Source organism: Rhineura floridana, chromosome 2, assembly GCF_030035675.1.
Source record: "Rhineura floridana isolate rRhiFlo1 chromosome 2, rRhiFlo1.hap2, whole genome shotgun sequence".
NCBI lineage: Eukaryota > Metazoa > Chordata > Lepidosauria > Squamata > Rhineuridae > Rhineura > Rhineura floridana.
Window position 1 is genome coordinate 10,200,082 of NC_084481.1, and position 26,007 is coordinate 10,226,088.

Below are 26,007 nucleotides of genomic sequence, written 5' to 3' on the forward strand. Positions count from 1 at the left end.
TTTAAGTGTTGGAAAACATATATATAAGTCCGCTTGTTGAAGAGTGGCTGTCAGATCTACAGCTGGTGGCACACTTGAGTTATAAATTTTGGTTTATGTTATGTTATTTCTTAAAACAATAAAAATATATTTCGTTAAAAACCTAGGCTTGTTGTGTGTAATGTGTAAAAGAGCACATAATGTTGGTGAGCCTCCATTCAAATTCAGCCCTACAGCTGGCTCAAACTTGTTTCCAACAGCCTCCTCCCAAATACTCGAGGTTGCCTTGGGATGCCGTCTGTCCCAGTTCTACTAACTCGGTGACTCTCACTGACTTTGAGGGTTAACAGAAATCTCTCATCTACCCTCCGGCGTGCGGGCAAACCAATAAAACAGAAACTAGATACAAATTCAACTGAAAGGGCAGATTTTGTACAACCAAACCACCTAAGGAAACAAAAATAGTAATGCCTTCATAAGTATAAGTAAGGTATAAGTATTTGGGGGAAGTGAAATCAAAGCCAGCAAACAAAGCAGCTCCTTTGTAGTGGGAAATCTAGAGATTACATTACATTGAAGTGCCCTAGAGGGACACTGGGTCACAGCAGTTCAAAGGGACCTGTGTTTATTATTATTATTATTATTATTATTATTATTATTATTATTATTAGCTGAAAACCTATTGACGCTATTGCAGGTCGCCCCCCCCCGTTTCAATATCTTCATATATCACTACGAAATGTGAACAATCGCCTTTGTCCTGTCTACCCATTGTTCAAAGTCTCCCGCACCGGCACAAAGCAACACTCACCCAAAATAAGCCACAAGAAACGCCTAAGTAGGACGCCCAGCCCCAAAGCCATGGCTTGGGCAAAGCATCGAAGCCTGCCGACTACCGAGGACTTTATTTCAAGCTGGCAAACGAACCATCCCAAGGAAGGCTGTCCTGGAGGATTTTGGAGAGAGAACGGCGCACCGAAAGGCCCCCACTGCGTGAGGCGTCAACAGTTCCCTTTTGCCAGGCTCCTGCGGGCGAGTCGAGCTGGGATCGTCCTTTTACAGAGCTCTTTGAAGCACGATCAGCTGCCGAAAGGGGCACGTGGGAGGAAAAGCTCTGATTGGATCTCCTCGTGGATCGCTCAGCAAGAGCTGCTGAAAGAGATCCTCTCTTTCCCCCGCTCCGGGAGAAGTTGCTGGTTGCTAAGGAGGGCGCAATCCCCTGCAAAGTGAAGCCGCATATGCACACCCTCGCCGGGCGCAAGCAACGTGCGTAAAGAGACCAGCGAGGAAGAAGCCTGAAATTACGGTTTTTAAAAAATAAACCCAGCGATGCCAGCAGGGCGACTGGCGCTCTTTGGCTTCCTGTTGAAAGACTCAGACGTCAGTTCTTCTTTCCTAAGAAATTCAAAGCTACAGTAAGGTGGATTAAAGTAAGAAAGCCAGAAAGTAGTAATTTTCGAGCTCTTCAGAATTCTTTTTCAGAGTGAACATTAAGGGGGAAAGGAGCGGGGAGGGGACGAGGGGAAGACCCCATTAAAACTGAAGTTCCTAACAAATGTAACTGTTCCGGAGCGAGATTCTAAAGATGGGGGAAGAAGTCCTTCAACCATGTGGCTCCCGGTGGCTGTTTCATTGAATCATAGTATAGTAGAGTTGGAAGGGATTTATAAGGCCATCGAGTCAGTCCAGTGCAGGAATCCAAGTTAAGGTTTGCTGGAGCATCATCTCCTAAAACTTATTGCTAATGTAAGGAAGTTTTGTATCACTTCTGCTCTCTGCTTCACAAGGGTCCAGAGTAGGCTTGCCAGGTTCAATCCCTGAGACTGATCCTGTATCTTTAGGAGAAAAGAAAGTCAGCCAAGTGCAGGTGTTCTTGCAACTCTGTAATGGGAAAAACTACAAGGTGGAATTCTCCCTCCCCCCTGCAGAACTTTTAAAGATACACAAGACCTCTTGGAGGCTGGGCCTGGCAACCAAAAGGTCTTTTGTATCTTTAAAAGTTGTGCAAGGGGGAGAATTCCACTTTGTGGTTTTTCCTATTATAGTGTTGCCAGAACACCTGCACTTGGCTGATTTTCTCTTCTCCTAAAGATACAGGATCAATCTCAGGGCAACCCTAGTCCAGAGTGTTCTGCTCAATCAACGGTGGAGACAGATCCCAGTCGCTTCTGGCTTTGATACTGTCAAAGGAAGACAACTATTGTTTGTCCCAATAGACCTGGGCGCAACCTGAAATGCTTTGCACATAGCACTCCAATTCCAGCTGAAATCGCATGCATACTTAATCAGGAATAAGCAACATCGAAAACATTTGATCTTCCCTAAGTAAACACATATAGGCTAGGGCTGCAAGTATGCATTACACCTTCTAAACACCCAAGTAAGTCCGATGCAAACTTCGGTCTTTGCTTTTTCCCATAGCTCTCCCCCCCCCCTGTTCTTTTGCCTAATTCGGAGCCTGGAGGACAGTTCCTGAGACCTCAAAAGCTTTTTTTTTTTGTGGTCCTGATAAAGGTTCTATGCTCCAATTACATTTAACTATTTTTAGTGGACCAGCTATTTATGCCAGTTCAGGAAGATGCTCTGATGTGTATGTACTGCTTGCACCTTGAGAATCCAAAAGAGTCTAGGGCGGGTCTCACAAGTCAGAGGGTGAAGCCTATCAGACTCAGGGCATGGCAGATGCTACTGGGTTAAAGCCTGGCTATGGCTTCAGGGATGGAGGCTGATTAACATGGAGGCGTGGCTAATAGCAACTCAAATTTTGAACCAAAAAAGTTTTGAAAATCAATGAGATACTTCTGAGAATGAATGCATACACAGGCAATTGACAGCCATGTCTAGTGTTTTGTACTGCTGATCAGTGAATAGTTTTTTTTCTAGGGATTATCTTTCTATTTTATTCTTCAGAAATTCACATATATGGCATTAAGGTGAATGACACAGCATTTTAGCAACTGGGCACCTGCTCTCTAAACATTAAAACTCAGGGCCCCATTTGAAGGTACAAATTATCACCTAAGCAACTTTCTAATGCAACCATGGAATGACACAATCCTTGTCAATAACTGTTGGTGGCCTTGCTTTCATTTTCTCTGCTGAACCTCTTTTCAGAAGAAATTAAGCCACTCAAGTTTGAAACCAAAGTTCTTTCACCCAATATTTAAGTAATAAACATGTTTCCTTTAATTCAGTTCTAGGTCCATAAAACAATCTGATTTGGAACAAGTTTATAGGTGTGAAACTGAATGGTAACTGCTCTCACAGACAGAATACAGGCTCATAATTATACTGTTTTTCAACTACTCAATTCAGGATTGATTTAATTATCTACTTAGCCAGCAAGATGTTTTCTCTAGTGCCATCTGGTGTATTCTATACAGAATTATATTAAAACACTTCATAGAAGAATTGTATAATCAGATACCAGATTTCAGAAAAAAAATTAGAAGGCAGGAAATAGGAAAGGTTTTTTTTAACAATTTTTCTCCAACAGAAGTCTTGCTCTGTACAGAAAGTGACAGGTGGAACAATCCAACTCGGTGGAAGGGGTACTGGTAGGAGGGTCTGCAGCATCCAATTGCCATTTGGAAGCCTCTGGGCCAGCTGAACACAGGCTCAGCCAGTAAAGTAAAAACCAGCTCTTACAAATACCCTCCAATTATTTTCTCAGTCCTACCTTTTTCCTGGCATGACTTTCGCCTGAATTGGGACCTGCAGGAACACTCCAAACAAAAGTTGGATATAGCCCAAGTCCTCTCCCTGCAGCCCCACTGCCAGAACACCTTGTTTTGGGGCCACACCCCAGCTTCTCTTTTGCCAGGCTGGGCTTCCCTGGTAGACCCCTGGCTCAGCCAGGATCCTGCCAGATGTAACTCCCCCTCAGCCTGGCATAAATAGCAGTTGGATTGCACCCTTAAAGTTTAATAATGGAAAAATATTTCAACTCACCAACTTAAAATACTACTAGGTGGGAATAGTCAATGTGATGCCCCCCATCTGCTGTTAGACTTCAGCTCCTATCAGCCTCAGCTAGCATAGCCAATGGTCAAGGATAATGGGAATTCTAGTCCAACAACAGTTGGAAGGCACCACATTGGCTACCCCAAACTGCAACAATCCCTTTCAAGCAGGAGACTGCTCTTGCTTCATTCATACACAATCCCACTCCATCTGCCCACCCCAATTTGCAGAGATTCCTGGTAAGTAGAGGCTGGATATTTCATGTTGGTAGTTCAAAAGCATTCTACCAATCACTTGTGCTACATACAGTCTGAAGATAAGGGCTTGCTCTCCAGTGAAATGATAGCTTTGGAGTAATGGCTAGATTGTGGATTCCTATCAATAGGGTGTGGCTTATTCCTTACTCATATTACCAAACATGGAACATCTGACTTGGTTAATAGGAACTCTGAATCTAATAGTATAAAGTCATGCATAGTAGGGCATGACCCAGCCAATGAAAATGAAAATGCACGGTTAAAACTCCTACTGCAACCCATAGTAATTAAAAATGCTTAATTTTGTTTGGATAGTTCCATGTGTAGAACTACATAAAGTGATAAAAATCAAAGATGTTTAACTGGTGTATTAGCAGCCTTTTAAAAAACATTAGAAACGCTTAATCTTCAACACTTCAAATAGATAAGAATATTGTCAATTAAAATATAAACATTTTAAACTTTTCTATAACCAGTTTATTGAAACTGCTATTACAAACTTCAGTCATGTTAGATTCTTACAAGATATTTTCTAAAGTTGTGTCACATTACAGTAGCTGACAAATGCAAAATATGAAACTTTATGCTTTATATTTAAGGCAAGAATTTTTGGACTTTGCAGACTAACAGATCAGACCATCAGTTCCTTTCAAACTTGTATGCTCTCAGTTAACAAAAACATGAATGCAAATATTTGAAAACTGAAATATCTTCCAACCAAGTCACAAATTTCCCTAAACATTTTGTTCCTCTTTAAAGCCACATGCTCTGTGGTTTTCAGCAGCTCTTCAACTCCATGTGTATTTTCTTCCAGGTCTGCAAACATGGCTTCTCTTTTCAGTCATGTCAGTGATAAACATAAACAGAAATATTGTAGAATACGAAGATGTTCATCAATTGGTTGCAAAGTCACTACATAAAGAAAATTTAAAAAAAATCCATCTAGCAATTTTTTAAACAATTAAAACATCAGAATTTTTTAAGAAAGTAAATCTGTATTTTCTATATTCCTGTATTCTGCTGTGAAGAAGCACTTGTTTGATTTCCGTGGCGCAGAGTGGTAAGCAGCGGTAACGCAGCTGAAGCTCTGCTCACGGCCGGAGTTCGATTCCAACGGAAGGAGGAAGTCGAATCTCCGGTAAAAGGGGTTGAGGTCCACTCAGCCTTCCATCCATCCGTGGTTGGTAAAATGAGTACCTGGCATATGCTGGGGGGTTAAGAAAGGCCGGGGAAGGAACTGGCAATCCCACCCCATATATACGGTCTGCCTAGGAAACGTCGCAAGACATCACCCTAAGAGTCGGAAATGACTTGCACTACAAATGCGGGGACACCTTTTTATATGGAAGTATAAACACACCAACACACCTAGGTTGCTTGCTATAAACCCCGCTTAGCTCAGACGGAGTTAAGTGGCACATGTTACCAAATTCTTCCAAGCTACACAGGAAGTGGATTGAACTGTGAAAGACCAACCCAAATTGTGTTTGCATTTTGACAAACTTGCAGGGAGTACAGTGAGAGCTGCTAGGAGACGTCCTTTTCCCCTCACACACTTTCAATCAGAGTGGCTGACCATTAAACCACTCTGGCCCCTGGAGCTCTGTCAGGGGAATAGGAGACTCCTCTCAACACCCTTCACAAACTACACTTCCCAGAATTCTTTGGGGGAAGCCATGACTGTCTCAAGTGAAATGAAGGTCTGGCATTGGAGTGGCCCCCTGATTAGCCAAGCAAAGCAGCTGTGAGTCTGGCTTTCAGAACACTGACAGTTGGTTCTTACTGAACATGCCTGGTCTTATCATTGAATTAAATGCTAAATTTCTTAATTAAAAATCAACCAGGCATTTTTTAAACTTTTAAACTGCAGAAGATGAAAGTCTGAGTATGGGGCAAGGTCAATAATAGGATTACAGTTACTCTGTGAACATGGCTGATTTTTAATGAATTTCAACAAATTATGAGAACTCTGACAGAAAAAACCCAACAGGGATGTTTTCTCTCTCTCTCTTTACACTTTGAACTCTCAATTCTCTGTTTTGTGCATCACCATGCAAATTTAGAGGGTTGTTAAGCACGCAATTCTGAGTTCAGGGCTATAGGTTTTGTAAGGTTTTGTTTTGAAATGAGCTCATGGGAAGCATCAGAATGGCATGGGGGGTATTTTCAATTTAACATTGCAGAATGCAAAAAATCCATACTGACAGTCGTATACAGCCACTCTTGTGGCTGTATAATAATGCAACAACAGAGGCAATGGCCCAGCAGTGGTAATGGATCAGAAGAATTCAACATCGAAGGCATCATTTATAAAAAGATGTTGAAAGGGCAAGGAAACGTTTAAATCCCAAGAGTTGCATTTATTCATCTGAAGCCTCCAGGGGCTATATGCCAGTAGCAGGTGGAGCCAGAGGCAATAGTTAGTGGAGTGAACATATGCAACTCTCTTACCTTTTCACAGTAATACATTCCAGCCATGCAAAAGTCAGAGGTTTCTACATGCTTCATCCAGGTAAGCAACCACAATTGAAAGACACATTCCAGCCAGGCAAAGGCACTTCAGGGAGATGTGGAGCAACACCACTGAGGAGAGTGGCCGGGGAGAGTCCTGAAGACTGGAATAGAGGCCTTAGGGGCCACTTCAGTCCCTGGACCTGACATTCCCCAACCCTATGTTAAGGGAACTGCAACCCTATTTTCAGTGTTAGTTCAGGTAGTTATGCTCATTGCTCCTTTTCAGACCACTTTGACAGTAGTAAGCAGGAGCACAGTATACAAACCTGAGTCTGACTTTTGATGCTTAAGGATTGCCCTGTTTAGTAGGATCTAGGGATGGAAAGATCCATCTATTTCAGTTCTCTCACTTTCTCATTTTTCCAACCTTAAATTCAGTTCTCCACATTTCTGCAGTAATTTGTAATCTTTTTTAAAAAAAAATTCTCATGAAAGTTCTCCAGCATTTTAGTGCAAATATCTACTAATATACACAGTTTTGTAGGGAGTTTTGACTAAGGTACACATTTTTGCAAACAATTTCTCATAACAGAAATGCATTTTGTATGTTATTTTCATTCATATATTCATTTTTATCCACACTTTCCCCTAACAAATGTATTTTTGTAAAAATTGGTTGAAGTTTGAATTTGGAAGGATGTCTGTTTTAATTCTTATTATACAGCCACAAGAGTGGCTGTATACTATAGCCAGTAGGGATTTTTCGTGTTCTACCACGTTAAATGAAAATACCTCCCCACACAAACACACCTTTCTGGTGCTTTGTATAATCCCAATTCAAAACAAACACAAGTCTTATACTGTTGGATTTAGAATCGCTTGCTCTACAACTCTGAAAGTTTTCTTGGTGATACACAACCCCCCCCCATGGAGAATACACAGGTTAAAGTTAAAAACAGTAGAGAGAAAAACAAGAAGCCGTTTGGACTTTTTTCTTGAGAAGTTCTCATAATCTGTTGTCGTTCATTAAAACTCAGAGATGACTGTAAAGTATCTCTAAACAAATCCCTGAGCTTGCCCCAAACTCAGAGCTTCATCTTCAGTAGGTTTAAAGTAAAAAAAAGGCATAGTTTGTTTTTAATTAATAGATTAAAAAATGCATTACTGTGGGTGATGATGATAATAATAATAATAATAATAATAAAATTTAATTTTTGTGTCGCCTATCTGGCCGAAGCCACTCTAGGCAACGTACAAACTAAAATTCAGTAAAATACAATACAATACAGATAAAATACAATGAAGTCATTAACACAGCAGCATGAGATCAGTTAGGGCAATCAATAGATAATAAGTATCCCAAAAAAGTTAGAACTCCCTGGAAATCCTAAAGGCCTGTCCAAAGAGCCAAGTTTTTAAGGCTCGGCGGAATGTATCCAGGGAAGGGGCATGGCGAAGATCGAATGGGAGGGAGTTCCAGAGAGTGGGGGCCACCACTGAAAATGCCCTCTCTCTAGTCCCCACCAACCTAGTTGTTTTCGTTGGTGGGACTGAGAGAAGGCCCTGTGTGGCTGATCTGGTTGGGCGGCTTAATTTGTGGTACTGGAGGCACTCCTTCAGGTAAACTGGGCCGAGACCGTATAGGGATTTAAAGGTTAATACCAACACCTTGAATTGGGCCCGGAAAACAACTGGAAGCCAATGTAGGTGAAATAATACTGGCGTGATGTGATCACGGCGGCGGCTGTTTGTAAGCAACCGCGCCGCCGCATTCTGCACCAGTTGTAGTTTCCGGACCGTTTTCAAGGGTAACCCCACGTAGAGCGCATTGCAGTAGTCTAATCGAGAGGTGACCAGGGCGTGTACCACCAGTGGGAGCTGATGAATAGGGAGGTAGGGTTGCAGCCTCCGTATGAGATGTAATTGGTACCAAGCTGCCCGGCTCACTGCCAAAATCTGAGCCTCCATGGACAGCCTGGAATCAAGAACCACCCCGAGGCTGCGGACCTGATTTTTCAGGGGTAAACTTACCCCATTAAACTGTAGGTCAACAGCACCCAACCTCCCCCTGTCACCCACAAGTAGCACCTCGGTCTTATCAGGATTGAGCTTCAGTCTGTTCCTTCCCATCCACCCACTCACAGATTCCAGGCACTTGGACAAGGTCTCCACAGCCATCTCTGGTGAAGATTTAAAGGATAGAGCTGCGTGTCATCAGCATATTGGTGACATCGCAGCCCAAAACTCCTGATGATAGCTCCCAGCGGTTTTACATAGATGTTAAATAGCATGGGAGAGAGGATAGAGCCCTGTGGCACTCCACATGTGAGGGACCAAGGGTCTGAAACCTCATCCCCCAATGCTACCTGTTGATGCCTGCCAGAGAGAAAGGAACGGAACCACTGCAAAACAGTGCCTCCTATTCCCAATCCCTCCAGGCGATCTAACAAGATATCGTGGTCGACGGTATCAAAAGCCGCCGAGAGATCCAGGAGGACAAGAAAGGTGAATTCTCCCCTATCTAATGCCCTCCTCATATCATCCACCAGAGCGACCAAGGCTGTTTCAGTACCATGTCCAGTCCTGAAACCCGATTGGTATGGATCCAAATAATCCGTTTCATCCAAGTGTGCTGACAACTGGCCAGCCACCACTCGCTCAATGATCTTCCCCAAAAATGGCAAATTTGAAACGGGGCGAAAGTTGTTCAAGACTTGGGGATCCAAGGAGGCCTTTTTTAAAATAGGTTTTATAATTGCCTCGAGGGCTGGTGGCAATGCACCCTCCTTCAAGGATGCATTTACCACCGCCCTGATCCCTTCGCCTAATTTCTCCCTACATTTCATAAGAAACCATGATGGGCAAGGATCAATCAGACAGGTGGTAGGCTTTACCGTTGAAAGCACCTTGTCCACATCCTCAGAAGGAAGAGGCTGGAACCGATCCCACTGAACCGGACTGCAATTGGTCAACTCTGGATCCTCCACTGCACACAGCGTACGGAATCGAGTTCTTCAGGTGCTCGACTTTATCAGCAAAGTGCTTTGCCAATTTGTCACAGGAAGCCTTAGAGTGTTCCAAGGGTTCCTGAGCAGCTGGACCAACCAGGCTTTGGACCACTTGGAACAGATAGCGTCACACAGGCGCAGTAGAAACCAGGAGTTCTTTCGTTTCACTCCCCCTCCCTCCTCCCCTTCCAGTTACTTGGAGGAAGCAGGGGAAGTCTTCTGCTCCTGTGATTGGTGGGCAACAGACATGTGACTCACATTGGCCTTCTGGTGAGCTTGCTCTTCCCTCGTGCTCTGTGAGGAAGTACGAGAGAAAAAAATGGCCGGTGGAGGGGGAAAGCCAGAGGACAAGGATGACAGAGAAGGCAGCAGCAGAATGGAGGTGAGTGACGGTGATGTGTGTGCGTGTTCCCACCCCCGCTGTCTCCCACAGCCTGCTCTTTCCGCTGGCTCAATCGCCCTGCCACCCCCCACCCTTAAATGGGTTTATAAATGACAAAAGCTCAAATACTTTTTGTTTGCAGTGTGTGTGGCTGTTTGACCTGTGCTCATAACATTGTTGTAGTTATTTTGAGATTGTATGAGACTCTTTGTTTGTAACACTTTAATCCTGAATTTAGCTCTTGGTTCTTAAATCTCTCTCTCTCTCTCTCACACACACACACACACACACAATCATTAGTATATGCATAGTGCAGCAGTGGGGAGGGGTGGATATAGTGCTGGATAGGTTACAGCAGCCCTGCAAAGTAGCCTAGTGTGGCTGTACAGATATTGGGGGGGAGGGGCTGAGAGGGAGTTGTGTATGACATCCCTGAAGTGTAGTCCAGTGTTGTTCAGTCTCTTGGTTTTGCGTTTTTTCTTTTTCGAAAAGAACTTTTAAATTGACTCTAGCAGCAGCATTTATTTCTTTAATTTATTAAATTTATATCCCAACATTCCTCCCAGAAGGAGCTCAGGGTGGCAATGGGTGGAGGGATCACTGCTTTCCCACTCATGGGAGAAAAATAGAGGCTTCTTGTGTTTGGGTTGATGCTGGTGGTATAAATCCTTAAATGGGTTTATAAATGACAAACGCTCAAATACTTTTTGTTTGAAGTGTGTGTGGCTGTTTGACCTGTGCTCATAGCATTGCTGTAGTTATTTTGAGATTTGATGCGACTCTTTATTTTTAACACTTTAATCTTGAATTTAGCTCTTGGTTGTTTATTTATTTTATTATTTATTTATTTTATTACATTTTTAGACCGCCCTATGGCAACAAGCTCTCAGGGCGGTGTACAACAGAGTAAAAACAGATTAAAATACATGTGGGTATGAGTACAATACAATAGAAAACATTTTTAAAAACAAAATTAAGACAAAAGATTAAAATTAAAATAAATGAAAATTAAATTTAAAATGCCTGGGCAAAGAGGTAGGTCTTTACCTGGCACCGAAAAGATAACAAAGAAGGCGCCAGGTGTATCTCGTCAGGGAGGGCGTTCCATAATTCAGGGGCCACCACTGAGAAGTCCCTAGCTCTAGTTATTGCTCTCCGGGCCTCCCTATGCGTTGGAACCCGGAGAAGGGCCTTCGACGTCGAGCGCAGTGACCAGGTAAGTACATAGCGGGAGAGGCGTTCCGCCAGGTATTGCGGTCCGATGCCGTTAAGGGCTTTATAGGTAAGAACCAACACTTTAAATCTGGCCCGGAAACATATTGGTAGCCAGTGCAGCTGGGCCAGGACAGGTGTTATATGATCAGATTTTTTAGTCCAAGTAAGAAATCTTAAATCTCTTTCACTCACTCACTCTCTGAAATTAGTCCTGTGTTGAAGCCCTCATCTGAAATTAGTGCTGTGTTGGCCACTGCCTCCCACTTTTGTGAAAGCCTTTGCTGTATAGGGAAGAGGCATTTGCAGAGAACAGAAGGTTTTCATCAAACATTTGCAGTTAGTGTAATACCATATTACACTAATGAGGTGGCCAAGTGGTTTTTTTGTTTGTGACCAGTAGTGCAGTAGCAAATTAAAAAGTGCAGGGTCTCTTCATGATAGCCACAGCCATGCCCCTCCTTTTTTTGTTGCTGGGTTGAGAATAAGATCCTTTTAATGCCTTCTCCTATAACAATAGCTCAGTACTGACTGACAAGGTTTCAGATAAGGATCTCTCCCAGCCCTAATTGGAGATGCTGGGTATTGAATGTGGGGACTTTTGCATGCAAAGCTTGTTCTCTGCCACTAAGCCATGACCCTCTTGTAAAACTAAAGGTATTCTTGATGGTAATATAACATTTAAAATACACTGCTGAACTATTTCTGTTACTGCTGGTGCTAACTTGCACAGGATCCCATCTCACAGTTGGACTGTGAAAGACCAACCCAAATGGTGTTTGCATTTCTATAAATCTGTAGGACAGTACAGGGTTCAGGTCTCCTGCTCCCCTGGTGCATTCACTATAGCTGCCCAATTTCCCTGCTTTTTAAAGTTTGATAGAAATAGCTGTGGGCTATAGGTACATTCTTAAACTGCAAGGTTTTTTGCCTATTAGTGAATATTGTTTCAGAAAGTGTGAATTTGATAAGATTCAAATTGAAATGCAAGATGAATTGAATTTCTTGCCCATCCTTAGTAGGACAACATTCAATGATGTTAGCAGAACACACAACAGTGTTGAGTGAAATTTTAAGCAGGATTCAACATTTACACACCTCTGAGTGGTGTTGCCCTTTGAATGTGAGTAACCAGCCTTCTCACACTTTGAAGCTGCAGAGGTAGCCAGGGATCATCCCAGAAGTTATGTGGCAATCCTCACTCCTTCCCCCAGATGTAGGGTTGAGAGGAAGGCAGCTGTGTTGTGAATGCTCCTGGGGCACTTTGGCCATGCAGGACCCAAACAGGCTCCCTCCTTTACTGCATGGAGAGGCACTGTTCCTCAGTTGAATGCTCTGTATGGCACAACCCAGCATTAGCTGAGGTCAGCACATTTCCCACATGTCTTTCCCACAAGAAAGGCTAAAAGGGCTTCCTCGGCTATTGCTAGGTGGAGGCACAAGGCAGGAGGGAGGGAGGTACATGACGACAAGTTTTTGGAATGGCTAGTAAGACCATCCAAAATTGTAGATCCTTGTGTGTGGGGTATATAATCTACCAGTTACAAGTTAGGACTGAGCTAGGCAGGAGTCCTATTTGGCTTTATCTCCTTTAACAGGACACCATGCTAACTATGTCTATCATGACTCAGTCTTAGACCAGAAGAACCCTACATACCTTCCTCTTATTAAAAAAATGTCATGGGGAGTATAAGAGAACCAACTGAACCTGAATACAGACAGCCATTGCGGAAATAACAAGAGTTTTTCTCCTGCTCTCATAATACCAGAACCCTGGGGCCATCTAATGAAGCTGAATGATTAAGACCAAAAAAAGTACTTCTTCACACAGCACATATTTAAAACTATGGAATTAACTACTAAAAGATGTAGGATGGCTTTAAAAAGGGGTTTAGACAAATTTATGGAGGATGAGACTACCAATGCCTTTATGGTACTTTCAGTATTAGAGGTGGTATGCCTCTGAACACTTCTTGCTAGGGAGCAACAATAACAGCACAGTGAGAGAGTGCTATTCCATGAGCTCTCCATAGACATCTGCCTAGCCAATGCAGGAAACAGGATGTTTTGATCAAGCAGAGTTCTTCTTATGTTCATATTTGGCCTGCCAGGCCTCACCATTTGGCCTGTGAGGCGGTTTTCCCAAAACCACATGCACCTGTCCCACACCTAACACTATATATGACACCAGCTGTAAGGCAGGTGGCTGGATCAGCTGCTCACACAACTGATCCCAGCAAAAAGCAGGACTGAACTCCCTGCACGTCAGCTGATGGCCACGGAGCTCAATCCTGCCTGGAATTTCAGGGCAAACCATCAGTGATAGGTGATGGGGTGCACTTTCCTCCAGAAGCGAGAAGCATTTTCCACTGCAACTGCTGTTAAAATGGAGGAAAGAAACACATGTTTTAGCAGTGCTTTCTAGGGAAATCACATTTCCTTCCAGGAGCAAGGCAATTCCCCACACCCATCAGAAAGCAGGCTTTATCTTCCCAGCCCATCAGCTGGTGGGTGGGAGAACCAAGCTTGCTTTGAAACTTCAAAGCATCAAATCATCTGATGTTATGTCATGTGACTGACAGGTGGATGGCTCTGCTGACCTGTTAAATTTGACCCACGAAGACTATCTTGACAGTGGTCTGGCCCAGGGAGCCAGAAAGGTTGCCTACCCCCATCTTAAGACATATGCTGCAGAACCACCAAAATTTTTAACTAATTGCCCAACAAAAAAGTTGAGATCCTTACGAATATGGACCACCATTTATGCTTTTGCAACCATGAGTCATTCTAAAACAAAATGCAAAATGGAAAGGATGATAAATAGGAGGAACAAACAGAGACTTTGAAAAGGGGATTGGACCAACTTGAACAAGGAGCAGAACAAGGACATGGGGAACGAGAGGGGAAGTGGGGACCATGCTCCTTTAAGCATGCACAGAAGGTGGGGGCAGACTTCCTACTCAGATGCCAGCCTGGCTCTAGAAATTTCTGAATTTTGCTCTGTGCAGGTGCAGAACCCCATATGTGATGTTGCACAAAAACAAAAGAAAGAAAGAAATATAACTCTCCCTGTCTCTAGTATGCTAGAGTAGACAAATCCTCAGAAGGACAGTGCAAATCAGAACAACATTCCAAGAAGCATGTACTAGATGCTGTTTGCATTTGAAAACTGCTGTGCATTCTGCATAGTTGTCTGCACAGGTCCTGCAATCAGATTTAATTTTTATAAAAAATAACCTACAGCACTGCTTTCATCAGTGACTATTGGCAGCAATCTTAGGGCCAAACTACACATTATTTTAAGCACTGTTTTCAAAAGCATGCTTAGCACTGGCCACTTTCTTTTTCTCAAATCCACACTACGGCAATGCCTTTATTAGGTCATCTTGTGGGAGCACCTCAGCCAGATCAAGACAATGGCACATTTTCACAACAAGGTTACCCCATCAAGGTTCATCCTCCCTCAAATGCCATTTAATGCAGATAGCACTTTTTGGGGGTGGGTGAGGGTGGGGATGAGAGAGAAGACTTCTACTTTTGGGTAGAAGAATGGTGCAAGGAAGAAAGTGTTTAAAACTCTTCCCACAGCCCTGATCCACATAAGAATCTTGTGTAGCTATTTAAGATCAAACAAAGTGGCTGGTACTAAAAGCATATTTTAAAAAATGTGTTTAAATATAACATCTGGCTCATGAGTAGAAGTTACATAAAAACAGTGGCACACAAAACTAATTGTGTCCAAGGCTAGCCTTACACCCTGATGCTAAATCACTTTCAAAGCATTAAGTTGCACTGAATTCAATGGGATTTGCTTCCAAGTATATTTCATTTTAAGGTGCAATTTAAAATGCAGTAGGCCTAAACATTAAAAATTCATTATTATTCAGAGGAAGATATTTGCCAAATTATACAGCCACAAGAGTGGCTGTATTAAGATATACACAGTGTTATAATTTCAAGGTAGTTTAGGTGCTCACCGGTTTATTTCTCAGATTATTTTGCTTTTCCTCAAACTTGCATCCAAATCTCTTCTTCAGAAGTGATGAGGTCATTTGCACAATAGTGCTAAGGGGTAAGCCACTAAGCAAACCCTTATTTTCTTTTATCTCTACCAAAGCATCCAAAATATTGTCTCTAAAAAGAGAGAGAGAGATGAGAGCCTCCAAGAGAAGTTCAGTACATATATTCCTCTGAATTCCGCCTTTGAATAATATACTTGCCTGTGAACTTCTGGATGTAGTTCTTCCAACTTCTTCACCACTTTACGGAAGCTTCTCAAGTTTAATGTGTTTGGTGGTATAAAGGTAGTGGATGGATTTGGAGTAAACTGTACGGAGCCCAATGGCAAGAGGCCATCTGCAATATCCTGAGTAGACATTATCAACTACTTAACAGACAAAGCAAGGGGGCAAAATCTAATTGCACTTGTATTCAAGAACTATTCTATCTACAGAAAGCTAAAATGGAAACAAATGTCTAATACCATGTTAAGGAACAGTCTGCACATGCTTCCCACTGCATGTGCAGAACTTTGCAGACACAGGAGTGGAAGCCTCTACTCACACATAATCTCATGCAGAATTGCTGAAAGAGGGCCTTTACACACAAGTGCTGTTCAAAAAGCAGCAGTCTCAACTATTTAAGCATGGATAGGTGGTCAGGAGGCATCTATCCCTCCCCAATTCTATGCTTTCTGAAGAGCAAATTATGCCCACCAGGTCTAATCATGGTAACTGTACATTGGCACCAATGTTAACTGCAGTTAAGAGCTAACCAAGTCTCTTTTAATCTTGGATGTGAAACCAACTGTCAGAATTGTGCTCCTTAAGGTCCCCAGGCTATATTTTCCTGTCAGGAGTGCCTGATGGTGTATCCTTCACTACTTGGACACAGGTACCCTTCTCATTCCAGGACCCATAAGCTAGCCTATTTTCCATAGTGCAACATTCCCTACCTACAGCCGCAAAGGTTTTCTGTACTGTAGTAGTTCCCTTCCCATCTCTCGCCACTGGGCTTACTAACCCAGACCTCTTTTCTTACCCTTCCCTGTGCCTTTCTCTCTCCTTGTAATCTGACTCCTATCTATTTTCTCTAGTTCATTTCCCCTGCTCTACAGCCTGTAAATCCTTCAATTTCCATCCATTCTCTCTTTTTCTATATACTGGGACCTCTCTCTGCTGTTGCAGCATTTTGCCTTTTATGCAGACACAGGGAGTGTCTGGCGAGCTTTCCAGCATCACTACACTCTCATCACTTCTGGCCCGCCCATGGTCAGGTTGGGAATGAAGAGACATGGAAGGCACCAGCAACCCCTGCATCCTCCTGATACCAACCTTAACAGTGTGGTTAATGGTGGTGCTGGAATAAGTTAACCACTGGTTAGGTCCAGCAGGGGAAAGTTTGCTCCAGAACAGTGCGCACAATATAGCTTGCATTGGATCTAAGTACTGAGTTAAGCACTGACCCTTACAAAAAAATGTATTCATAATGCTTTAAAATGTGTTTTGACATGCAAAACGTTACCTCTTGATCAATTTCAATGTCTGTATCTTTTGGCGACAGTTTAGAGGATTTGACATCAGGGTTGGGTAGTTTGCAGGGAGCTGGAGCACAAAGGGACATCTTTGAAGAGTCCAAGACAGGCCTAGGAACACTTGCCAAAGCCAAAACAGGGAAAGATGACTTGGAAGAACCTTTGGAGAGATTGGGCCCTTTTGAACAGAAAGGAACACCAGAAGACACTTTGCGAGTAGCTGAGGCAGAAGCAGGTGCTTTAAACATCACATCACCATTCTTTCTATATTCAATATTGTTTTCATTATTATAATGTGGTCTTTGGTTTTCATGTTGTTTCACATAACTCTGATAATCGGGGACTGTGTTTTCATCTGCAGCCTTTACAAGCTGGATCTTTATTGCTTTTCCCTTTATTTCTCTCTCATTCATTTCTTTCACTGCCAGCTTTGCATCACTGGCTGTTTTAAAACTAAGGAAAGCGTATCTGGAATAAAAAAGATGCATCAAAATTAAGAAAAATTGAAAAATTTTGACGTATCCAACTCGGAACTAATTCCTGCCAGAAAGTTTGGGTCGTGATCCAGTGTCCTATATACAAAGATCAACTAAGTCATTTTCCTTGCTTGCTCTCACATCAGGCCCTTGGCAACTTTGACAAGCATTATCTGCACTCAAAAGATCTATGTACAGCTCCTATATGTAGTCTAGCCATCTTTTTCTTCTATTAAGGGCATGTACATACGGCTTGAGCTCTGAGTAGGAGCAGACTGTGCACATGGTCCATATATTATATAATCATGTTTATTTTGTTTAATGATGCATGCACATAAAGGGTTTCACACTGTTTTTCAATGAGAAATTTAGAGCTTTAAAAAATTATATTTTGCAGTACATAACAAGAACATTTGGTGTGATTTATGTCAGTTTTTAGTATGATGAGTTGAAGTTTTCATTCCATGCATGATTTTTTTCATGAATTTCTCTGTTGTAATTAATGCCTATGCTTATATCTATCTGCATTATTTATTTATTTATTTATTTAGACTTAGTTCTAATGTTTGTTCTCTGAGTGCCCCCTAGAAAGACTGTAACCAACCAAAGTTCACTGGGAATGTTATGGTTTTATTAGGGCTGTTTTTATATGATAAAGAGTTTTTTAGTACTACTTTGAGGCTTTGCCTCTACTTTTGCTTCCTTTGGATTGGCAAATGGAAAGCATCCACCAGCATACCAGACCAGGTAATAGCTGTGCCTTGTTGTTAGAATCATAGGAAGCTACCTTATACCAAGTCAGATCATTGGTCCATCTAGTTCAGTATTGTGTACACTGACTGGCAGCAGCTCTCCAGGATTTCAGGTAGGGAATCTCTCTCAGCTCTATCTGGAGATGCTAGGATTGAGCCTGAGACCTTCTGCATGCAAAACAGACACTCTACCACTGAGCTACAGCCCTTATTGTGCTCATAATAGGCCAAAGGCTAGTAGGAAAAGAGGCTTGTCTGAGCCTTATGGTGACAGATTGTGCCCTAGGATTCTACAAATAATCAATTCATAGTGAAAGTATTTCCTTAAACATACTTCTGTTATAAAATCACACAAGTTAAAAAAAGGCAGTACATTATACCTACCTGCAATTGGCAGAATACTCACAAATGGAAATCTCAGAAACATTATACTTCTGGAAATGAAGCCATAGATCAACCTGAAATAGACAAAAAGACTTTCATTATAACATGTTGAAAGTAGGACCAAATGAAATAAATTGTTATATTTAATCATGTCAACTTACTTCTGACACTAAGGGACCTAAACTGGCAATATACACACGATAGTTCTTTTTGGTGTCTTTTATAGTGTGTGTTTCTAGAAGAGTAGAAAAAAGAACGTGTAAATGAGCACTTTGTAAAAAGAACAAATATCATCTACATAAAGCATCAATACTGAGGACAGAAAAGGCATTCAGAAACCATTAAGAATAACATCCCTTCTAGAATTATTTTTATGGTAATACACTAGGTAAGTTTCACAGAATATTAAGGACTCATCACCAAGACTTTAACAATATTCCTTTGCCCTATTTTTACAGTTCAAATCTAAGCTCCTGCAATAAGACTAAAAAGCAGGATCAGAACACACATTAGAATATTAGACAGAATTCTTAAACCATTTTCTCTTTTAAAAAATTGATGTATTTTCTGTATTGATGTAGGGCTGGACACTAGAACCAGTTAGAAAAAAAATTAAAAAATTGACAACATAACATTTATTACAGGGAACAATAATCATGGTCTGCTAGGTACAAGGTATATTTATAATTTAAAAAAAGCATTGAGATGTTTTAAACTTCAACATAAAAATGAAAAGTGTTTGATCCTCATGCAGACCCAGGAAAAAAATAACACTGGCTAACTTTGGGATATATTTGGACCCCAATGAGATTTCCAATGGAAGGATGGGGTCACTTTGTTCCCAAGAGACCCCCTCCCCTTTTTCGGTCACCACAAGTGTGCGTGACACTACCAAAGCACCTTGAGCAAAAAAACCCCACTTATTCAGAGGCGGCAGAATTTTTCTAAGCAGTATACGTTGGCCCCTTCTACATGCATACTGAGTAAACACAATTTCTGATGTAGTTTTGGACCCCAGTGCTGGTTTTTTCTGTTTTCAGAAGGAAAATGGTAAGTGGTAACTGGCTGAAATTTTGGGATGTTGTATGTGTTTATAACAATCACCTAGAAGGTAAAGCCTGTAGGTCTACTCATGTGTAACTTACATAATACAAGGCAGATATTTGCCCCAGGGCTTCTAGGACATTTTTGGACTCCAGTGGTGTTTGTTTCCAGAAGGAAAATGGTAAGCGGTAATTGGCTGAAATTTGAGGACATTGTAGATTAAAATTTGTTACAATCCCCGTAGGTCTAAGTATGTCTAAATTACACAATGAAAAGTGCACCAGGGCCAAAAAGTGCCCCATAGTCTATGTGAGGGTTAAAAACTTCTGAACTGTTTAGTATCACTGTTTGTTTCAATGGAACATCAAGGAGTATCCAGTTTTAAAGAAAAACATGGAAGGCTTAGAAATTCACAGGGCTAAGAGTTTTGGAAAAGCCTGTTGCCAAAGAGAGGCTACACATGCCCCTGAGAACACACCGGAACTCAACAGTGATATTTACTGTGAAGGTTTCTTTTTATTGGGTGTAAGGAGATATGCAAGTAGGTTATAATTCCTCCTGCTATTTCATGCAACTTAAGTAGGAAGCTGATGTAACTCCACTTCCCCTACTAGAGCCTCAGTTCCATTCTGTGGCTGAACTGTTCAAGAGCCCTTAAACAGACAGAAGGACAGACTCTGGAGGCTGATAAGAACACAGATGGAAAACAAAAGGATTCAAGATGCTGAGCCCCATATCAGCCCCCAGGAGGGCTGTGGAGAAATGTGTCTACAGAACCACTAGGAACCACTGCTAGGGTGAGTTTTGGAGTAAAACTCCAATCAGCCCTAACTAGTATGTTCCATGTTCATAGATGATGTAGTTCAGTGATATTAGAGAGCATTAGATTCTGTAAAGCTGGCAGCCTATCTCCAGGGTTTCAAACAGGCCTGCCTGGAGATGCCAAGGATTAAACCTGAGAACTTTGGGATGCAAAGCAGTTCCTCTACTACCTAGTGATATCCCTTTCTCAGGCATCTGAAGTACCTTTGGAGTACACAGGAAGTAGCCTGATCCTACTGCTGTTCCCCTGGAAGGAACTTGCTACTGGCTGAGCCAGTTTGCAGTAGTGTTTGTTATGCCACTGATATGTTCCACCATCAGGGAGAGAAGATGGGATTCTGCCCAGGACAAGAAAGAGGCAGTGACCTGGTTGATGTGGTTTTGTAATTGTGTGTGCAAATGAAGATGCAGGTGCAATAAATCAGGGGAGCAAAAGCCCAGAGGGCACAGTTCACGTGTAGCTATAGCCCACTGATGCTGCGCTTCACTTCTGGGACTGACCACATGCCCTAAACCACCTGGTCATCTTAACACAGCATCAGGCTGCCATCCACAGTGGTGAGGGTTGGCACTCCTTGGATTAGCTTGAATGATATATTCCACCAGGGGAAGAACTGTTTCAGGTAGTCAGATGATGGATGTGGTGATGAAGTCATAGAATCATAGAATAGTAGAGTTGGAAGGGGCCTACAAGGCCATTGAGTCCAACCCTGCTCAATGCAGGAATCCAAATCAAAGCATTCCCGACAGATGGCTGTCCAGCTGAGAGCCCACTACCTCTCTAGGTAATTGGTTCCATTGTCGTATGGCTCTAACAGTTAGGAAGTTTTTCCTGATGTCCAGTCGAAATCTGGCTTCCTGCAACTTGAGCCCATTATTCCATGTCCTGCACTCTGGGACGACCGAGAAGAGATCCCGGCTCTCCTCTATGTGACAACCTTTCATGTACTTGAAAAGTGCTATCATATCTCCCCTCAGTCTTCTCTTCTCCAGGCTAAACATGCCCAGTTCTTTCAGTCTCTCCTCATAGGGCTTTGTTTCCTGTCCCATGATCATCCTTGTTGCCCTCCTCTGAACCTGTTCCAGTTTGTCTGCATCTTTCTTGAAGTGCGGTGACCAGAACTGGACGCAGTACTCAAGATGAGGCCTAACCAGTGCTGAATAGAGGGAAACTAATACTTCACAAGATTTGGAAACTATACTTATGTTAGTGCAGCCTAATATAGCATTTGCCTTTTTTGCAGCCACATCACACTGTTGGCTCATATTCAGCTTGTGATCAACGACAATTCCAAGATCCTTCTCACATGTCGTACTGCTGAGCCAAGTATCCCCCATCTTATAACTGTGCATTTGGTTACTTTTTCCTAAGTGTAGAACTTTACATTTATCCCTGTTGAATTTCATTCTGTTATTTTCAGCCCAATGCTCCAGCCTATCAAGGTCCCTTTGAATTTTGTTTCTGTCTTCCACAGTATTAGCTATGCCCCAATTTTGTATCATCTGCAAATTTGATAAGCATGCTTTGTACCTCCTCATCCAAGTCTTTAATAAAAATGTTAAAGAGCACTGGGCCCAGGACCAAGCCCTGTGGTACCCCACTCATTCCTTCTGCCCAGTTTGAGAAGGAACCATTGATAAGCACTCTTTGAGTTTGATTCTGGAGCCAACTGTGGATCCATCTAATAGTTATTCCATCCAGCCCACATTTAGCTAGCTTGCTAATCAGAATATCATGGGGCACTTTGTCAAAAGCTTTGCTGAAGTCGATATATATTATGTCCACAGCATTCCCACGGTCTACAAGGGAGGTTACCTGATCAAAAAATGAGATAAGATTAGTTTGGCAGGATTTGTTCTTCATAAATCCATGTTGGCTCCTAGTAATCACTGCACTGCTTTCAAGGTGCTTACAGATTGACTGCTTTATAATCTGCTCCAGAGTTTTTCCAGGGATTGATGTTAGGCTGACTGGTCTGTAGTTTCCCGGTTCTTCCTGCTTGCCCTTTTTGAAGACAGGGACAACATTAGCTCTCCTCCAGTCATCTGGCACTTCACCGGTCCTCCATGATTTCGCAAATATAATAGAGAGCAGTTCTGAGAGTTCTTCAGCCAGTTCCTTCAATACTCTAGGATGCAGTTTATCGGGCCCTGGAGATTTGAACTCATTCAAAGTGATTAGGTATTCCTTGACCGTTTGTCTATTGATCTCAAGGTCCAATCCTGACCCTTCCACTTCATGTTTCCCGGGAGGGTCATAGACCCTTGTTTGGGAGAAGACTGAGCCAAAGTAGGAATTGAGCACTTCTGCCTTTTCTTTGTCATCTGTTATCATTTTGCCATCCTCATTGAGTAGCTGTGCCACCATTTCTTTTCTCTGTCTTTTACTATGGATGTACCTGAAGAAAGCTTTTTTGTTGCTTTTAGCATCCCTCGCTAGCCTCAACTCATTTTCAGCTTTAGCTTTCCTGACACCATCCCGGCAATTCCGTGATACCTGCCTATACTCCTCCTTTGTGGCCTGGCCTTCTTTCCACTTCCTGTATGTGTCCTTTTTTGTTTTCAGGTCATCTCGAAGCTTTTTGTGAAGCCACATTGGCTTCTTCTGCTGTCCCCCCCCCCTTTTTTTTCCTTGTTGGAATTGCTTGCCATTGTGCTTTTAGAATTTCCTTTTTTAGAAACTCTGACCCATCTTCGACTCCTTTTCTCATTAGGGTGGCTTGCCATGGAACTGTACTTACAATTGTTCTGAGTTTATTAAAATCAGCTTTCCTGAAGTCCAGGGTGCGCATATGGCTACTCTCAGCTTTTACTTCTGTTAAAATCAAGAATTCAAGTATGGTGTGGTCACTTCCCTCCAGAGTTCCCGTAACTGCCACTTCATCCACCAAATCATCTCTATTGGTTAGAATCAAGTCCAGGATAGCTGATCCTCTGGTTGCTTCCTCCACTTTCTGTCGGAGGAAGTTACCTGCAACACAAGTCAGAAATTTATTGGAGTGGCAGCGTTTGGCAGAATTTGTCTCCCAACAGATATCGGGATAATTGAAATCCCCCATTACTACTACATCATGCCTCCTCGAAACATTGGCAATTTGCTTTTCAAAAGTTACATTCTCATCTTCTCCTTGAGAAGCCTGTGCACTATATCCTGATAGCGGTAGGAGGGCCTGGAGTGATGTCGGCCTATACAGAAAATCATCATCCCATACGCCTATGCCAGCATCATGATGTCTGATGACCTACTGGATGCTAGAGATTGCATGATGTACCAGATCTTCTCTATCCCTTCTAGGCAAGGGAAATGGTGCCCCTTGAGGTGTTTTATTAGGGCTCATCGGGGCTGCAACTGGTAGGATAGTTGAATGTGGCTCTTCACATAATTGATGAGGGAGCCATAGTCCTTCAGGCATGCTGATGTTTTAGTGGCTTACTGGAGGGATTTCGACCAGATGAGGGCATCCAAATATGGATAAACATGGGGGGTATTGTTGTTTTATGGTATATTTCCTTTGTTGTTAACAATGTTGTAAGTCACTGGGAGACATTTGGGTAACAAGCAATAATTCTAATTGGCATGTGGAGATAAGCCTCCATGAGACATACTAATATGAGGATGTTCTGAGGATGCAAGGCTTCTGGAATGGAGGAAAGAGTCTCCATCTTGAACTTCTGGTATTTGAGGTGCTTGCTAAAGTGTTTCTGGTCTATGATTGCCTGCAGCTTCTGTCCTTTGAGGATGATGAAAAAGATGAAGTACTGTCCACTTTCTCCTGGATTGAGAAGAAACCTTTCTTGGGGCATGTGCTACAGCAATATCCAGCAGCTGTAGCTTACAGTCTAGGGAGCCCAGTAGTACAGCTTGGCATGGTACAAGAATTGCTGCCGTCTCTAGTCTGGGAGGACCATGGCTTGATGGTGACGGGTTGTCCCTTGGCTTGTTCCAGGATAGTCTCTGCTCTAGAAAAGAATCTGTGGGTCCAAAGGAAATGGTATGAATGAAAGTATTGTCTGGGCTGACATCTGTCCTTCCTTTTAAAAACAGATGGCATTGTTTTGTATTTGTCCTTTGATTCTATTAAGGCTTTTTAAGGATTTCATCTTTGAAAATTTGGTACTGGAAAAAGGAACCAAGGCTAGGTTGGCTCTGGAGACTGAATTGCCATCCCAGCATCTGAGTCAGATGCTCTGTGAATGGAATATTCTAGCAATGAGGTGGGGGGAGGTTCCCAACACCTATAGTATGCCTTTGAATACCAGTTGCGGGGAATTGAAATTGGGGAGAATACAATTGCATTCAGGTTCAGCTTGTGGGCTTTCCATGGACATCTGAGGTGGTAAAACCCAAAGTGTTAGAGTCAAAACAAAAGGCAGACACACATCAAGATTCTACTATTGCAGGCCAGCAAGTATGGTGGTAACCAAAGCAGGCACAGCATGAGGATTCCAGCACCACAGGTGCAAACCAATGCAAATAATACAACCACAGATGGCACAGAGGTAAATGTACACACAGGTGGGACTGTAGGTGCCATGATCATATCTGAAGACAGTCATTCATTGGCGATCACTCGTGGCTGAGTGTGATTGTCTTCCAAGATAAGGTCTTTAACAGTGGGTCAGTAAGTAACTGTGGAGGCCAGTTCTGGACCCACACAGCCTCCCACAGTGAAGACATAGGTTTCCAGACGGAAGATGGTTGAGATGAGGATTTGTTTGACATGCCTTCCGCTTGGCTCATTTGTCCCGTTCGCCCTGTATTCGTGCTTCTTCGAGTCCACAGCACCTTTGATAATAGCCGACCTCCATTTGGGACGTTCATGGGCCAAGACTTCCCAGTTCTTGATGTTCATGTTACATTTTTTTAGATTCGCTTTAAGAACATCTTTAAACCTCTTTTGCTGTCCACCAATATTCCATTTTCCATCCTAATGTTGGGAGTAAAGTAGCTGCTTTGGAAAACGGTGATCAGGCATTCGAACAACATGGACAGTCCAGCGAAGTTGATGTTGAAGGATCATTGTTTCAACACTGGTAGTCTTTGCTTCTTCCAAAACACTAATATTAGTGCGTCTGTCTTCCCAAGTAATTTGCAGAATTTTCCGGAGGCAGCGTTGGTGGAATCATTCAAGAAGTTGGGAGTGGCATTTATAGATGGTCCATGTTTCACAGGCGGTTGGTAAGGTTGGCAGTACAATGGCTTTGTAAATAAGCATTTTGGTCTCCCTGTGAATATCCCGATCCTCAAACACTCTATGCTTCATTCGGGAGAATGTGGCACTCTCAGAGCTCAGACGATGTTGAATTTCAGCAGCGATGTCAGCTTTTACACAGACATGGCTGCCAAGATACGGGAATTGATCAACGTTCTCCAGCGTCACACCATTAAGCTGGATTGATGGTGCTACAGAGGGACTAGTTCACACCTGTTGATGAAGCACTTTGGTTTTTTTAATATTAAGTGAGAGTCTAAGCTTTCCATATGCTTCTGCAAAGACATTTAGGATACTTTGAAGATCTTTCTCTGAATGTGCGGAGACCACATTATCATCGGCATATTGAAGTTCTACGACAGAGGTTGACATTAATTACTTTTTGCTTTCAGCCTACTGAGATTAAAAAGCTTTCCATCTGTTCGATATATTATTTCCACACCAGTAGAAAGTTTCCCCTCAATAAGGTGTAGAATCACAGCAATGAAGATAGCAAATAAAGTAGGAGCAATGACACATTCCTGTTTT

At 42.5% G+C, this 26,007-nt stretch overlaps 2 protein-coding genes across 9 annotated transcripts in view; both read right to left on the reverse strand.

Moving 5' to 3' along the window:
* The window catches only part of RAMP1 (receptor activity modifying protein 1), an 84,268-nt gene extending 82,599 nt beyond the window's left edge, over positions 1 to 1,669 (reverse strand). Inside the window, exon 1 of the mRNA XM_061607723.1 lies at positions 791 to 1,669. Within this exon, the coding sequence (XP_061463707.1) occupies positions 791 to 842 (52 nt within the window). The 5' untranslated portion in view covers positions 843 to 1,669. The remainder of the gene's footprint in view (positions 1 to 790) is intronic.
* A 2,984-nt stretch (positions 1,670 to 4,653) lies between these two features.
* RBM44 (RNA binding motif protein 44) overlaps positions 4,654 to 26,007 on the reverse strand; it is a 53,898-nt gene continuing 32,544 nt past the window's right edge. For 7 of the 8 annotated variants that reach the window (XM_061607727.1, XM_061607729.1, XM_061607728.1 and 4 more), the window contains 6 exons: positions 18,562 to 18,635; positions 18,401 to 18,474; positions 16,779 to 17,256; positions 15,476 to 15,621; positions 15,233 to 15,389; positions 4,654 to 5,032 (listed from right to left, as the gene is read on the reverse strand). In XM_061607727.1, coding sequence (XP_061463711.1) covers positions 4,988 to 5,032; positions 15,233 to 15,389; positions 15,476 to 15,621; positions 16,779 to 17,256; positions 18,401 to 18,474; positions 18,562 to 18,635 — 974 coding nt within the window. In that variant the 3' untranslated portion in view covers positions 4,654 to 4,987. Of the gene's footprint in view, positions 5,112 to 15,232; positions 15,390 to 15,475; positions 15,622 to 16,778; positions 17,257 to 18,400; positions 18,475 to 18,561; positions 18,636 to 26,007 lie in introns of all 8 variants that reach the window. The other variant, XM_061607726.1, reaches the window with a different exon arrangement.